Source organism: Ooceraea biroi, chromosome 11 (assembly GCF_003672135.1).
Source record: "Ooceraea biroi isolate clonal line C1 chromosome 11, Obir_v5.4, whole genome shotgun sequence".
Classification (NCBI taxonomy): domain Eukaryota; kingdom Metazoa; phylum Arthropoda; class Insecta; order Hymenoptera; family Formicidae; genus Ooceraea; species Ooceraea biroi.
Window position 1 is genome coordinate 4,678,084 of NC_039516.1, and position 16,108 is coordinate 4,694,191.

The 16,108-nt window shown below is 34.0% G+C and overlaps 2 protein-coding genes across 8 annotated transcripts; one reads left to right on the forward strand and one right to left on the reverse strand.

The window, feature by feature from the left end:
• Nucleotides 1-23: 23 nt before the first annotated feature.
• Nucleotides 24-2,148, forward strand: LOC105275901 (UPF0184 protein AAEL002161). Its single transcript, XM_011333105.3, has 3 exons — nucleotides 24-45; nucleotides 148-357; nucleotides 674-2,148. Exons 1-3 carry the CDS (start codon nucleotides 39-41, stop codon nucleotides 853-855), a joined length of 399 nt encoding a protein of 132 aa, XP_011331407.2. The 5' UTR covers nucleotides 24-38; the 3' UTR covers nucleotides 856-2,148.
• On the reverse strand, nucleotides 1,312-11,564 carry LOC105275900 (heat shock factor protein). Of its 7 annotated transcripts, none has more exons than XM_011333102.3 (12): nucleotides 11,304-11,564; nucleotides 10,350-10,458; nucleotides 10,120-10,244; nucleotides 9,635-9,967; nucleotides 9,475-9,557; nucleotides 9,155-9,331; nucleotides 8,236-8,298; nucleotides 6,334-6,840; nucleotides 5,712-5,817; nucleotides 5,469-5,556; nucleotides 4,937-5,196; nucleotides 1,312-3,411 (listed from the first exon to the last, which is right to left on the reverse strand). In XM_011333102.3, the coding sequence occupies exons 1-11, from the start codon at nucleotides 11,409-11,411 to the stop codon at nucleotides 4,952-4,954; spliced, it is 1,944 nt and encodes a 647-aa protein (XP_011331404.2). In that variant the 5' UTR covers nucleotides 11,412-11,564; the 3' UTR covers nucleotides 1,312-3,411; nucleotides 4,937-4,951. The 7 variants fall into 7 exon arrangements, with proteins under 7 accessions (XP_011331404.2, XP_011331402.2, XP_011331403.2 ...); XM_011333100.3 differs by having other exon boundaries at nucleotides 5,694-5,817; XM_011333101.3 differs by having other exon boundaries at nucleotides 6,322-6,840; nucleotides 11,304-11,563.
• Between the last annotated feature and the right edge of the window lie 4,544 nt (nucleotides 11,565-16,108).

Here is a 16,108-nt window from a genome sequence, read left to right on the forward strand (position 1 = left end):
TTCGTAGCGCATGCGACCGGCCGAAATCAATAAGCCAAATGTCAGGTTTGTATCGACCGCCGATTAAAACCTCGCCTCGTAAGCATCACGTGACTCCATGTGACTTTTCGTCTATATATAAGTGTTAATCAGCTGATTCTCCGAAAGCGTCCGAAACGAAAGTAGTCATGGTTAGAGACGAATATCCAGGCCAGGAGGAGGGCGAAGCAGAGAAGGATATGCTAAAGGAGACGGTACAACCAGAGGAGGACAATCGCGACAACGCTGGCGAGGATCATCGTGACGAGGCGATGGAATGGTCCGAAGATTATTCCGATCAGCTCACTGAACATCTCGAGGTAGACGCGTACACCGTCGGTAAGCAGAGCTTTTTAAGTGAACCCACTCGTGGAAAAAATGCAAAATTATATAAAATCTAAGGTCCGACGAGACTGAAATTTACAAATGTGAAAATAGTTCACACGAAAGCTCTATGATCTTCTTAGTGTATGCGTGAATAAACGCATACGTAGACTCAGCCTTTGAAAATGAGCGTTTAAGCGCTCGTAGCGGACAGCAGTGAATGTCCTGTCAGTGAGTGACAGCAAGGATGATTTCGTAACTGAATGATGTAACCGAACACGAGAGAGGAGAAGGATCACTGTTATACGTAATGCGAATACATTTCACGCAGGTTTCAAAATGTTGGACAACGAGCTGGACCGTCTGAATTCTTTCCTGGATGACCTGGAACAGAAGAATGACAATATACACGCGGAACTGGTCGAATTATTACGATCTAATCGCGAGGTCAGGCAACAGTTTCAGGGATCCTCGCTACAAACCGAGGAGCAACAATCGGATCAGCAATCATAATCGCTCAGTACTTAAGAACTGCACGCTTTGTTGACTTGGTGATACGCATTATCTAGGCAACGTCGCTTGTAATTCTTGTAATGAGATATTTTACACGCGTGTAACAATTGCCAGGGACACTTTACGGTCCGGGCCAAAAGCCACGTTACGTCCAGTCAGTATTTGAATTTAAAAACTTTGATAGCACATTCCCCTCTCTCTCTTTCTCTGAATAAGAATAATAGAGATATGCTACGTCGTGTAATTAATTACATATGTACATCACACATGATGTACCTTCATGTAACACGAACAGTGTCCTGATGTAGATTTATGCGGTACGTGCTGTAGAAAAAGAGAGGAATATCGAGACGAAGCGTGATGAGTATATATATATATATATATATATATATATATATAGTATATATGAACAATTGTGTAAATTTTATTTATAAACAGATTTAACATAATCGTCGGTGGTAGTAAAAGTATCTTTATTCCGTTAGTGACTTGGAGCTACATTTATCACGAACTTAATTACAAAGAATCATTGCTAACAGATATATACCAATCATGAAAACTAATATACGTGCGAGCCTTACATATTATAAATTCTGCACATAGAACTTTCTCTCGTAACGTTGATTAATTAATCTTTCAAGTAGTTCAACGTACTACATCCGCTTCAACTAAATAAACGACGGCCATACTGATTTACGGATTCATGAAATATCGAGAATTATTAACGTGATAAAAAGTTGTTTCTGTCCGCTAATAAATAATCGTTCTCCCCAACTGGCCCCCAGTTATCTCTAAAACAGAACTATATCGTTTTCTTTATTGTATCAGGTGCGATCAATAAACTAATCTATTATCACCAAATTCGATACTGGATAATTTCATCTTGCTTTCAACCGCTGCGCCTTATATCCTCAAATAAACTATGAACATCTTTTGATCTCACGGTGACAGGGCAGTATCAACTACGACATATACATCATTTCTTTGAGTGAGAACACTCGACCGTTAATATTTCTTATCAGTAAATTTGATATTGATGTAAACGATTAGTAGGTACTGTTCGATTTCACATAAAGAAAAATGCACGAATGGCCAACAATGATTGATTACTTTGACATAATTAATCCTCCGCACATATTAATAATTAATAGTCCGTTAAAAATAAATGTACATACCCTTAAAACATTATGCTCACAACATTCGAAACTTAAAGCTCCAAATAATAAAATTTAAGCCTTCGTAAACGGAAAAATGTACATGACACTTTACTAAATATAGAAATTACACAACTCCTTTCACTAGTTTCAAAAATAATACGCCTAAACTTTGCCCTTCCGGTGAATATAAAATCTCTATCTACTTATTTCTAAATCAAATTAAAACGCACACGCGCGTTAACGTGATGAAAATACAGTAATATGTAGTTATAGTTTTCCCGTGTATTCGAGCTTAATGCTTAATTCGAGCTCTTAATCGATCCACTGCAGATACACGAATAAACGTTAGGCGAAGGTAAACAGCCAAGTAACTTGGAGCATCGGGTAGGTTGGTGCATCCCAATGTAAGAACGCAATTCTTTAGCTTATTAATAGAGGTTCAAGAATAAGATTTCAGTGTTTTAATCTGCAGTTATTTCTCTAATGGAATTAAATGTGTAGGATGTTTGATGATGCACAGATTCGATAAGCAAAACAATATTTCTTGTTTAAAATAGCGTGTAGTAGAACATTTTTTTCACATTTACTGGATAGTATATATAATTTCGTATCTTATATATATATATATATATATATTGCGTATTATAGACATATTGATCAAGGTGCTTCAAGCTGCGAGATAAGAAAATTCTGCACAGTGAAAGAGACGCTTCGAATCTCATTATTAATTACATGAGAATTCGATGTTGCTTAACGACTTGAAAGCATTATACTTTGCGTATGAAACACTGAAATCTTAGCTTGCACTATCACCTTTTTACGTTTTACCTTGTACCACAGGAAGATAATTAACAGTTATAAAGGAATAAAAAAAATATATTTAAGTGAAGACGAATTTTTTTCTCTTTCCAAAGTATGTGTGCCAGATCTGCCAAACTTTTGTATATCCGAGTTACTCCACACATTATGCGAAAAGATGTTATCATCTTTTATATTCTATGTTTTACTCCTTTTTTTTTACAAAACAACGTATTTCCAAAAAGAAAATTATTTCTAATTATGTACAAACAAACGTGTGAGTGTGTTGTGTGTGTGTATATATATATGTGTGAATATTTTTTTGCATCAAAATTTTATACTCACTAATTCGCAGAGTCTTGAATAGCGCGCGTTCATTATTTTTAATATTAAAATTACTCCGTTAGATCTCTAATTTCATCATTATGCCATGTCTCGTTTTCGCGAATTAGGTAATTTTAATTATCGCAGCGAGTACTATTTTTACTTTGAATATGAGAGTAAACGACGCAGAGTTAGTAGCAGCGCGCTTTATTCTACCCTTCGTATTAGCATTTTGTTTAGGTAATTAAGAATCCTGGAGTGGTTCCCATCAAAAAGGCTAAAAGAAAAATAAGTTTTAAATAAGTTATGCACATAACAAATACAAGGATATGTATTAACATATTTGTATGTATATGAGATCTTCCTCTAAATTTAATCTTTAACACATACACACACACACACGCGCGCGCGCAGTCTTAATAAATCCTTAGAAAATATACATATACAGTCAATTCTAATGTATGATATTAATGCCGTCATCTCATGATGATTTCTAAGGACTTATCAAGTGATATATATATATGTATATATACTCAACACATCTATAATTCTTATGATTTCAAACTTTTATTTTTACCAAAGTGACATATGATATTTAATGTGAATCATACCGCAAAAAGATTATATAAAACTGTGTGTGAAGATTGAATTCACAGTAAATTATGCGATATTGATAATAATTCTAATGCACTTGTGAAAATTTACTGTTTATAATTTTTGTCTCATTATTTTGTTCTTCTATTACGCGCGCGCGCGGAAATACAAAATCAGCTGTTGCAATACATCCAAGATGAATTAATATTGATATCAACTAGCAATTTATTCTGTATAAAGATTAAGCATTTTGTACATAATTACTGTTTTCTAACTTTTTATAAATTATCTCTAAATTATTTTGTTTAGTTGATTACAAGGTACGACATTCGTAACATGTAGCATCGCTTATGACTTTAAAGTATCGTATATAGTTATATATACATTAATGTGATGCAAAATTAGTTTTGAAATCTAAAACATATTATTTCTATTACTCGAAATTTCAACGCTATACAACCATGCATGTACAACTTATTATGGCAAAATAAAGATTATTTTATCAACACATTTATAATATAGATTAAATTATAATTGAAATTATAATCAAGAGAACTAATATTATAATTATAAGTGAATTATATATGATAATACATAATTCACTTGCTATATGATTGCATTATTTGTTCCTGTAATTGTTTAAATCTATCATTAATTCATACAAGTGCTCGAGGAAATAAGAAAGAAAATAGAAAGTTTTTTAAAAACAGAAACCATTCAATCAGATCTTTTACGGCAGCAAATCCAGTGTATTTTTTATGTCCTATAAATGTCCTGATACAACAGGTACTATCACTATACCCTCCATGAATCAACAGGATCTCAGTGATTGCTAAGGCATTGCTAAATACACAGATTTTCATTCCTTTTGAACAGTATGCAGTTTTGCCTGTTTGAGTAAAGTATTCTTTAGTGATGTGACAGATCCAGTCAGAATAAAACATACTGAAACCAAACAATCTGATGCAACATGTGATTAATAACCTGTAACAGAGATCTCTTCTAAGAGAATAGAATCTTTGTATTCAAAAATTTATCTTTCCCAGAGTTCATCAATTTTTTTTAAATTTAATAATCATAATATTTAATCGGATAATGTTGATTATCACAGAAAGTTTAGTGGATCTATTATAATATGCACACATATCTCTAAGCTATGAATCTTTAAACTATTTAAAAGAAGAAATAATTAGAAAGGAGAAACTTACCGCTGATAACAGTGTTTACGATTTTGGATTGGTACTATTTGTTACTAGAGACTCGAGAAGTGAAGCTTTACTATCCCCCAACCCTAAGGGATCTGAAGAATCTACAGTGCAAAGATTGTTCACTCCGGATAAATCCGGTGTAGGTGTCGATAGCGAAGACGATGCATTACCCAAGAAGATGTCATCGTCAAAATCTAGTAGGGTAGATGCAGGATTATATGCCATAAGTTCACCACCCGCCGGATGTCGGTTGACAGAGCCTGAAATTATACATAATTATAGTTTTTATTTTATCATATTTGAGTTAAAATTTTATTACTTTTTCTTGAGAAAATAAATTTAAAAATGTTTATAGAAGCATTACGACCACTAAACGAACTTGAAGAAAGCAGAAAACTTTGTAAGGAGTTTAAATATTATAAATCTTAAATAAATAATATCTCAAAGAAATGTATGTACAGTCTGTTTGATAAGAAAGTGTCCAGCAATCTGTCAATAAAGAACGTATTGCAAGAATATTGCAAGAACTAACCTGTATGATCATTATCATCTTCACAATTGGGATTTAATTCTGGATTAACAGGTAATTCAAATGTCATAGGATCATCTGCACCGAATAACTGTAAAAGAAGATACCAAATATTATAGTGCTTTAAGAGTGTATGTTTTTATATCTATTCTTCATGAAGAAACTTTTTTTCATGCTTATATTTTTAAATTGTACATTTAACAAAATTTACAAATTTGGTATACTTACTCCATTCATTATACTTACTCCAAGAAGGGTGTTAGCATCAAGATTATAACCTTCACCTTGTAAAATATCACGTAGATTGTCCAGATCATTTTGCATCGTTTCCAAATGATTATCCATACGCTCCCTATAAATAATTATAAATTACAAGAAATGAATTTCGATAAGTGAAAAATGTTAAGTTTGAAAAATAAACGAAATAAATAACTCCTACTAAATAAAGCATGAAAAATAATTACTTGTAACAAGACGTAATAAAAATTTCCATAAGCAATTTTTACATGTTATATACGTTTTTCTTTTATAATATCAAATATATATTAGCTAAGTACCAAGTGTACTAAACTTTTGAGTAATATTACATAAGTAATACTAAAGCAACTGTATATATAGAATTTGAGGATATGTGTAAATGTCTAAGTGTTAAAAAATTGACAATTGGGAAATTAATAAAAGAAAATATAGAACAATGTAAAGAGATTTGCAATAACAATGTAAAAATATATAATATATAAAAAAATGATACGGCTTTACCACCTTTTGCCTGATTAATGATTTCCACTATGAGCAAGTGGAAACTATCGTTAACTGAATGCCATGTAACATTACCCATGGTCTGTGCTGAACTTACGTCGATTCTGACCTGTAATTAGTTTCACATAAGCCAGAGGGAGTGACACAGGTCAAAGATAAATCTTTCGACGAACTCGTGCTCGCCCCACTGGCATCTTGTTGCCCATGCTTCAATTTCGACGTTGCAGCCTCGTTGCGTTCTTCATCTTTGTTTGTCATCCAAATACTTTTGCCACCAGCCGTTTGACGAAGTTCCTTATTTACCGTGTCCTTGCTCGTTCTATTCTTATCATTTTGTACACTGTTGTGGTCGATTATTTCCGGAACAATTAGGATGTCTTCCAGCTTTAGAAGAGCGGGCGAAACCTCCGCATCATTGTCCGAAGTCTCCGTATCATCTTCGAGTGAAACTTCCTCGGCATCTGGAGATTTATTGATATTCGCTGCCATCGCTGCGAGCTTAGAACTACGCATAGTTGCCATTGGTATTGATTTCGTCGAGCTAACTGACTTGTTCGACAGAGATTTGATCGCGGACGGTTTTTCCGCGGGCATTTCAAGCAAATACAGTTCCTCCCTATAAACAAAACGGCAAGTTAGATGCCAATAGCCAGTTCTGGTTTTACGATGCTTTTCAGATTTACTCTCTCTCTTTGTACTTGAATATACAATATTATTCTGATAATAAAAGGGCAACGTAAAAGAAGAAGATAGACAGTATGTTTAATATGACATAACACACACGAATTCATGCAATTCTTAACCTACCATATCTATTAAGGATAGAATAATATCAGAATATAGCAGTTATGATGATCACAACGCATCATCTTAATGTCACGATGGAGAAGATACATTTATGAAATAAAAATAACAATTATGCCCCATATAAATTAATTACATAGATTCTATTTGGAATAGCTCTAAGCTTCATCATAAAGCTGAAAAAAGCACTGCTAGAATTATCGTGCTACGATATGAAAATATTAAAATAAAATTCAGTATAAATATAATAAATATAGTAAAATGTAACAATATTTTATGCACTTATATAATTAAATAATAACAGATTACATATATGTAGGTTACAAAAATAATTATAAAATTATAAGAACAGGTAAGTTAGGTGATCAAGGTTTATCTACAGTGCATATGTGTGTATATATACATATACAGGGTGTTTCCTAAGTGCGCGGCAAAATTTCAGGAATAGATTCCTAATGCCTAGATAAGAAAAAAAAGGTATATCAACATATGTCCGGCAATGATTAGTTTCTGAGTTATTACGATTTTTGTGACACAATTCTCACATCATCTTAGAAGCCCGTTAGAAGGCATCAACGATCTTCTTCCAGTCAACGCTGGCCTATGTTTACGTTATCGCAGTGTTTTGTATCATCTAACGCGTCTCGCAACAACGATCGGAGTACGGAGTAACGTGTTCGCGGCTCAGTGAGACGAGCTGAAGCTTGTATTCAGACAGGAGGTGGACATATTGAACATTTTCTCTAAGATGATGTGAGAATTGTGTCACAAAAATCGTAATAACTCAGAAACTAATCATTTCCGGACATATGTTGATATACCTTTTTTTTCTTATCTAGGCATTAGGAGGAATCTATTCCTGAAATTTTGCCGCGTACTTAGGAAACACCCTGTATACACACACATGTATCTATGATTTCGAAAAATTGATCTGCTCTCTATAGAAAATGCCAACAAGATTATAAATTTATTTCTTCTTCATTATGAAACAAATTATAGTTTTCTATAGTTTAATAGCATTTAATCTTATTAGAGAAAACACGAATTTTTGGCCGCTATATAACATTTATTGTACATTTCTACAGTATAACTACATAAATTTGACGTTTCATGCAAAATAATAAAATATTCATAGTTTCCATGTAACAAAATAGTAAGCAAATAGTATTTTAGGTTTACCAACACCAAACGATAAAAAAATGTTAACCTTGGTTTATCTCCATTTTCCAATGGTGGAATTAAAAGTTTGACAGGCACCTTGCTTTTCCTCCTAATAATATTTAAATACCAGTTGGATAAATATGATTAAAATGATTCGACATTTAAATAATAAATGGTAATAAATTTTATAAATGCAATTAAGAGTATCAGTTTATAATTAATGTTTTGTGTATGCATGCTATATATATATATATATATATATATATAAATAAAATTTTAATCTAATTTTTCAAACTATTTATGTATTTTAAACTTTATGCATTTCTCTCAAATCTCATCTATATATATATATAGTTAACACAAATTACAGTATAGTACGTATATAAAAATATTATTTATTATTTGTCTTTATTGTAAAAAGTATTAAAGAATCGATAACGTATTACCAAAAGTATAAAGTATATATCAATAATTAGAACATCATGTTAGTATAGAATTTGTCACAATTATAAATTCTATATTATTGATATTGATATACACAGAATATGAAATACATATGAATATTAAAAACAATTTTTCCCATCTCCATGTGGAAATGTATAGATCTTCGAATATGCCAAACTATAGAAAGTGTAGGCATTCTTTTTGAAACATATCTTGGAACACAAAAAAACTTTTTTCTTAATAGCTTCCAATATCATTTAGCCAAGTCCTAAATTTATAATCTTGTTAAAGCAAAAAAATTTTTGATTAATAATTTACTTTTTTTTGTAGCTCAAAACAGAATGATGTTAGGATCATTTTCATAAAATTTTCATAAGAATTCGTGCTATGTGTCCACTTTTAATGTTTCTTAAAAATTATTTTATGTATTCTTATTAAGTTAATATTTTATCGAATATATCTCCTATTACAAAGATCAACGTACTTCAAGCATATAATACATTGAAAAAATTCGCACTTACCTCTTCTTGCCCTTGCTAACACGTTTCTTCTTCGCATCAATCTCGTGTCGAGTGACCATCTCGTCTTTTGAATTTACGGAGTAAGCTGGCTCAACTGTTTCTATATTGTCATCGTCTATCAATTCTTCAATATGTTCCTGTGGACTGTGGATAGACGGAGTTTCATTTTCCAGCATCCTAAGGTACAAAGATGATAAAACATCAATGTATTAAACAAATTGTTACGTATATCCCTCATAGACGCATTGTTTTTAAAATACATAATATGAATTGCTAAATATGTATCTCAAATTGTGAAGCGTAAGTAAACATTTTCTTACTCAGCAACAATATATTCTGAATCCAAATCAGGTTCTGATGCGTCGAGTTCGTGAATCACCGGTCCTGTAGGAGACGCTTGTGGCTGCAACCAGAATTCGCTGTTGCAGCAATTAACGTGAAAGTAAAAATAACATCAAGATAATTATAATAATACACTACCTTTGACAATTTGCTCCGTTTGCGCGACAGACTCGAATCGTCAATCATTAGTGGATACCTCCTCTTGACAGACAAACCACCTGTCCTCGATGGTTGCACGAAAGCAACGAGGAAATGAATGAGTTTGTTAACGATTTGCTGTTGCTTCATGTGTTTCTGTCTTAGCAATGCTAATTCCCTCCATAACGCCTCGTTTTCGTGCTTCATCGTACTCAGCCTGGTGTCCAAAGTATCCTGTCGGCCCCTCATATGTCTTACTTCCGCTAACACCCTGGTCATTAGTTCTGGTTTAATAGGAGCATGCGCCGGATCTTGAGTCTTGCTAGATGCAATCTAAACAAGTAATAATAACATATTTGTAACATTATCGCAATAAAATATTAATAAAACGCTTAATTCTCACCTCTCTTTTCTTAGGTTTGTATTTCTAGTACAATTATTTCTTTAAGAAATATGTTATAATAGAAAACATTTAATGCACTCACTTTTCTTTTTATATACTCAAGCAAGTATGGTTGACCTTTGACGAAGAACTGATGTGCGAATTCCATTTCATCTTTGTCGCACTTTAGACCACCCAGTTCTACGGACACCTTTTTGTGAAACCCATCTTAAACGTAAGAAATATTAGTGAACACTTTTCCTTCTCTTTATTAATTCTATTATCTGTGTCCTTGAAAAAATGATTTATAAGAAGTGATAACGAAAAACTTACACATATTTAGCTGCCGGACAAAACTAGCCATGTTGTTATGTTTATAATAATGTGGTAATAATTCCCTTGCAAATTGCGCTTGATTTTTAATAAAAAAACTCTTGCCATTCTGAAAGATATTTAGTTATATATATGTTAGAATAATAATTAGCAAAATATAAGAATTATATAGCATATTAAAAATAATATCATGTAAACACATAAGAGAAAAAAAGTTAAATTCTACAAATTATACAAAAATTTTAAGTTAACGATAGATTATAAAATATAAAATAGTTTGTTACATTCACCGCAACAATATCTCAATGTATTAAAGTTATGTAAGCATTAAATTGTATGAAATTACAGACATGAATATGTACGTCGCAACATTCCATTCAAAGAAAACAAACTTGGAAACTGGATACATAAATTATTCATTGTGACAAAAATATATTTCATAGTCTATATGTAGCTCCAGTCCATAAATAATAAAATATTTACTCCATGTTACCTACATTGCATCAAATTGTACCAAAAGTCAATGAAATTAATACAATTTATGCAAGTTCTTCTGATCAAATCAATAATACAACCCATCTCATTCGCTTTCAATACCGTACAATTTTAACACATACTTCAAAGGTGAGTGCCACCGCGATCTCGCACTGTCTTGCAAATTAGATGCGAGCGCGAGCACGAAATCGAATTGACAATAATCGAGCATAATGATTATCATGACTAATCACGTATCAAAATGCCGTGCCGTGCCGTGTAGAAAAAAGCGTGCGGAAAAAACGTGCATCGACGAAATCGACTGTGTCTCGACTGGTGCTGGTGGTCGCCGACGAAAAGTCGCGAGCAACGTGTGGTGACGCGCGATATTACGCAGCGTCCAGTCACTTTTGCGAAACACGGTGCCGGCCTCGCGACGTTCCTCCGCGCGCGGACAGGTAAATAAGAAAAAGTACTCACGGGTGACCAACAGATAAGGTCGTCGGTTTGCGGATCCTCGACCAATTTCCAGAGTTTCGCGAGAAAAGCCGGGACACCCGCGCCCAACTCCGGTATCATCGTATGCATCCTGATGCAATTTATACGACTAGAGTACGCGAGTGATTTTCCCTTCACCTCTCCGACGCAATCACGTTATATTAAAAATCCTTCACACATCTCCGACGACAATGGCTGACCGCTGACGATGTTATTCTGCCGTATAAACGTTCGCACATGCGGGGTGCGGAGGGCGAGCGCATGCTAATGAAACATGCGGCCTTTCCATTGGCGGCCGGTCAGCTAGGTCGCCGCCATCTTGTCATTCGATTTCGCGACACAACGGACGCTTAAGGTGATCCTGGAGTTGCTAGTGAACTATTTTTTCACTATAGCGATGGTAATTGCAGTTTCGAAAATTCTCTCTATTGCTTGTGCAGAATAAAAACTCCTTTTCCACAAATGAAGTATAGATAGAAGGAAAGCCCGCTCTACAGGACTTTATATTCAAAATGGAAAAAAGTTAAAAACTTGCATTTGTCTTTTCTAACTTTTTTCCATTTTGAATATAAAGTCCTGTAGAGCGGGCTTTCCTTCTATCTATACTTCATTTGTGGAAAAGGAGTTTTTATTCTGCACAAGCAATAAGGGGATGCTGGAGTTGCTAGTGAACTATTTTTTCACTATAGCGATGGTAATTGCAGTTTCGAAAATTCTCTTTATTGCTTGTGCAGAATAAAAAATCCTTTTCCACAAATGAAGTATAGGTAGAAAGAAAGTCCGCTCTACAGGACTTTATATTCAAAATGGAAAAAAGTTAAAAACTTGCATTTGTCTTTTCTAACTTTTTTCCATTTTGAATATAAAGTCCTGTAGAGCGGGCTTTCTTTCTATCTATACTTCATTTGTGGAAAAGGATTTTTTATTCTGCACAAGCAATAAGGGGATGCTGGAGTTGCTAGTGAACTATTTTTTCACTATAGCGATGGTAATTGCAGTTTCGAAAATTCTCTCTATTGCTTGTGCAGAATAAAAACTCCTTTTCCACAAATGAAGGATAGATAGAAGGAAAGCCCGCTCTACAGGACTTTATATTCAAAATGGAAAAAAGTTAAAAACTTGCATTTGTCTTTTCTAACTTTTTTCCATTTTGAATATAAAGTCCTGTAGAGCGGGCTTTCTTTCTATCTATACTTCATTTGTGGAAAAGGATTTTTTATTCTGCACAAGCAATAAGGGGATGCTGGAGTTGCTAGTGAACTATTTTTTCACTATAGCGATGGTAATTGCAGTTTCGAAAATTCTCTCTATTGCTTGTGCAGAATACAAAATCCTTTTCCACAAATAAAGTATAGATAGAAAGAAAACCCGCTCTACAGGACTTTATATTCAAAATGGAAAAAAGTTAAAAACTTGCATTTGTCTTTTCTAATTTTGTTCCATTTTGAATATAAAGTCCTGTAGAGAGGACTTTCTTTCTATCTATACTTCATTTGTGGAAAAGGATTTTTTATTCTGCACAAGCAATAAGGGGATGCTGGAGTTGCTAGTGAACTATTTTTTCACTATAGCGATGGTAATTGCAGTTTCGAAAATTCTCTCTATTGCTTGTGCAGAATACAAAATCCTTTTCCACAAATGAAGTATAGGTAGAAAGAAAGTCCGCTCTACAGGACTTTATATTCAAAATGGAAAAAAGTTAAAAACTTGCATTTGTCTTTTCTAATTTTGTTCCATTTTGAATATAAAGTCCTGTAGAGCGGACTTTCTTTCTACTTATACTTCATTTGTGAAAAAGGATTTTTTATTCTGCACAAGCAATAAAGAGAATTTTCGAAACTGCACTTACCATCGTTATAGTGAAAAAATAGTTCACTAGCAACTCCAGCATCCCCTTATTGCTTGTGCAGAATAAAAACTCCTTTTCCACAAATGAAGTATAGATAGAAGGAAAGCCCGCTCTACAGGACTTTATATTCAAAATGGAAAAAAGTTAGAAAAGACAAATGCAAGTTTTTAACTTTTTTCCATTTTGAATATAAAGTCCTGTAGAGCGGACTTTCTTTCTACCTATACTTCATTTGTGGAAAAGGATTTTGTATTCTGCACAAGCAATAGAGAGAATTTTCGAAACTGCAATTACCATCGCTATAGTGAAAAAATAGTTCACTAGCAACTCCAGCTTCCCCTTAAACGCTACGAACATTTTTGATCCTTTTTCTTCTTTCGGCTGAAAAGAAGGATAGGAAGTGCTTCGAAGCATTTGTAGCAGTAAGTGGACCGAACCCACATGATGCAAATTGGAATTGCCGAATACAAATCCGGCTTTATATTGTTCATGTGAATGTGTGGTTGACACGTTCATCGTATGTGTTTCGTGCTTGTTCAAGAGTGATATAATAATTCTTGATAATGATTATAATGATTCATATGAATGAACTAAGCATCCGTATATCCCTGCGAACAGTGCCGCAATAAGTCACATGACAATGAGTGGTCTTAGACCAGTTATTCGTACTCTTTCAGTATTCTTACATCAAAATTGTCTTAAATATGATCGCGAGATATTTCTTAGCCAATCAGATAGCTGTATTAATATCTAAAAAGTATCCTTAAAACTATCTCGTTATAAGAACGGTCTGTGAGTATCGCTCGAAAAAGTAGCATCAAACTTTGTTGCACCTGATTGGGAGAAAAATTACAGAAACATTATTTGATATTTTGCAGGTAGGTTAGAAATCCATAACCTCATAAAATAAATTACTAAACACTCTTCAATCTATCCCTCGAGCAAAATGTCTCAATCGGCATCGAAATCAATTAAGCTCGATTAAATCTTTTTTTATTCATTAAATTATGATGACTACAGCAATTTAGCAAGGGACAGAAAACCATTTCGACTAAATTGCAGTTGATGAAAACTGCACTTAATATTTTACATCATTACGAAACTTTGTTTTACGCAACCAATTATCTCGCAATTATCTTCACGAACGATAAATTCTCCGATTTCACAAGATTGTCACTCGCGAAGAAAATTGGCGGGTTTTTGCGATAAAAGAAGGAGAACGGTACAATGAGAGAACTCATTTCTGTTCCGCTGAAAAGCTGTATAAATTCGATTTGAAATCGTGGGCGAATTGTCACGGTAAACGAATGCTGCAGCAACGCGGGGGGGAAGGGGTGTGCGCGGAGGAAGCAGGAAAGAGTGGGCGATTAATTAATTGACCCTTTAGTTACTTATTTACAAAATATCCGGTCCTTAAGGGTCGACAGGAGTGGTACAGAGGCGCTTAGTGGTATTCAGGAGAAACTCCTACTATGATTTCCAAAGCTACGGCCAAATAGCAAAGCAAATCGCGTAGTAATTATACTTTTCAGTAATCAGGAAGACCGTCTCGAGGTCTCTCACAGCCCTTTTCTGGATAAATGATCGAAATAAAAATTTCATTGATTATTTCTTGCACCCGCAGTTCAAGCGGTATACAACCCAGGCAGCACACATTGGTTTCAAAACCGTTTCATAAACGTTTTGCCGTAACGTTTCATAACCATTTTATTGAAACGTTTATTTAGGAGAAAAATGTCCAACGAAAAAACGTTTCGGCAAAAAAACGTTTCAGAAACCATCAGAAAAATATTTATCAATTCTATATATCAGTGCCTCAAAGATAGACAGAGTTAAGTCACATTTTTGTAAAAACCTAGATTTTTATATTTTATGAATTACTCTCTAAATTTCGTGTAGTGGAATCTCACTCTTTTGAAATATCACTTCAAGTAATAGTGATCTCAAAAGTTTCAAAAGAAAAGAAGAAGAAAAGAGTATCGGATCGGTTTTCCGGATGGTTATTTATAAGGTGATAACACAAATGTTACTTGCGAGAACGTCACGTCTGGCCTGGCCATCTATCGGTCGCTTGGTGAATCAGAGGTGGAAATCACACACACTTGTGTTGATTTTTGTCTCTTGTTCCATAATCGAGTACATTGAAACGTATGATGTAAAAATAATTAATACTCGCAAAGTAAGTAGAAATTACTATTTTTTCTATATTAATTATATAATTTCGAATCAATTTAATAAAACACATTTTTCGTTTCTGTGGAAAGGTGAAAAATACGTTTTTAAAATTGAGGTCTAAACACGGTTTCTATTTAAACCGTTTCTTAAATGGTACTTTATGTTTCTTAGACATTAGATACGTCTAAGAAACATATATTAGGCTAACATGTGCTGCCTGGGCAGTAGCGCAACTCTCGGTCGGCATCAGACGAACGAGACGGACGATCGCTGACAACGCTGCGTGCGCATCGATAATACCGTGATTCATGGTACCGTAGAAAGGTGATTGCAGTACCCCAGTGCAGCTATTCTCCTCCTCTTTCTCTCTTTCAATATTAGAGCAATTGCTTGTCATCATTTTAGCTTAAAGTTGTTTCTTGATAAAGTCTCAGAGACTTAATTATTCAAAGTTCAGTCTTATTTCACAGCACGAGAGCGGTATTGTGCTCGCAACGAACACTTTGCATAACAGTTTCTCCTCGTATATGACGCAATATTTAGTTACTTGTTCCTGCAAGAGATGGAATAGTTTGAAAGATGGCGAGTAATTCGGGGAGACCTTAAGGGGATCCTGGAGTGACCAGGGAATTTTTTCGCGATGGTGCTGCCATTTGCACAATAAAATGCTTTTTACAAAAATTTGGCAATTTGTACGCACAAAATTGCAGCGGCCACCACTCGGGATAAAATGAAGGAATATAACGAAGCTTTTAGAAGTGAC

What these genes read in the sequence shown, in the direction of transcription:
- LOC105275901 (XM_011333105.3), top strand. An exon ending in GGTAGACGCGTACACCGTCG is followed by an intron (nt 358 to 673) that starts GTAAGCAGAGCT and finishes CATTTCACGCAG; the next exon opens with GTTTCAAAATGTTGGACAAC.
- LOC105275900 (XM_011333097.3), bottom strand. Translation starts at nt 11,411, where the DNA reads ATGCATACGATGATACCGGAGTTGGGCGCGGGTGTCCCGGCTTTTCTC. An exon ending in AATTACAGGTCAGAATCGAC is followed by an intron (nt 5,818 to 6,321) that starts GTAAGTTCAGCA and finishes AATTATTTATAG; the next exon opens with GGAGCGTATGGATAATCATT. An exon ending in GAGTAAGTATAATGAATGGA is followed by an intron (nt 5,557 to 5,693) that starts GTAAGTATACCA and finishes CTTCTTTTACAG; the next exon opens with TTATTCGGTGCAGATGATCC.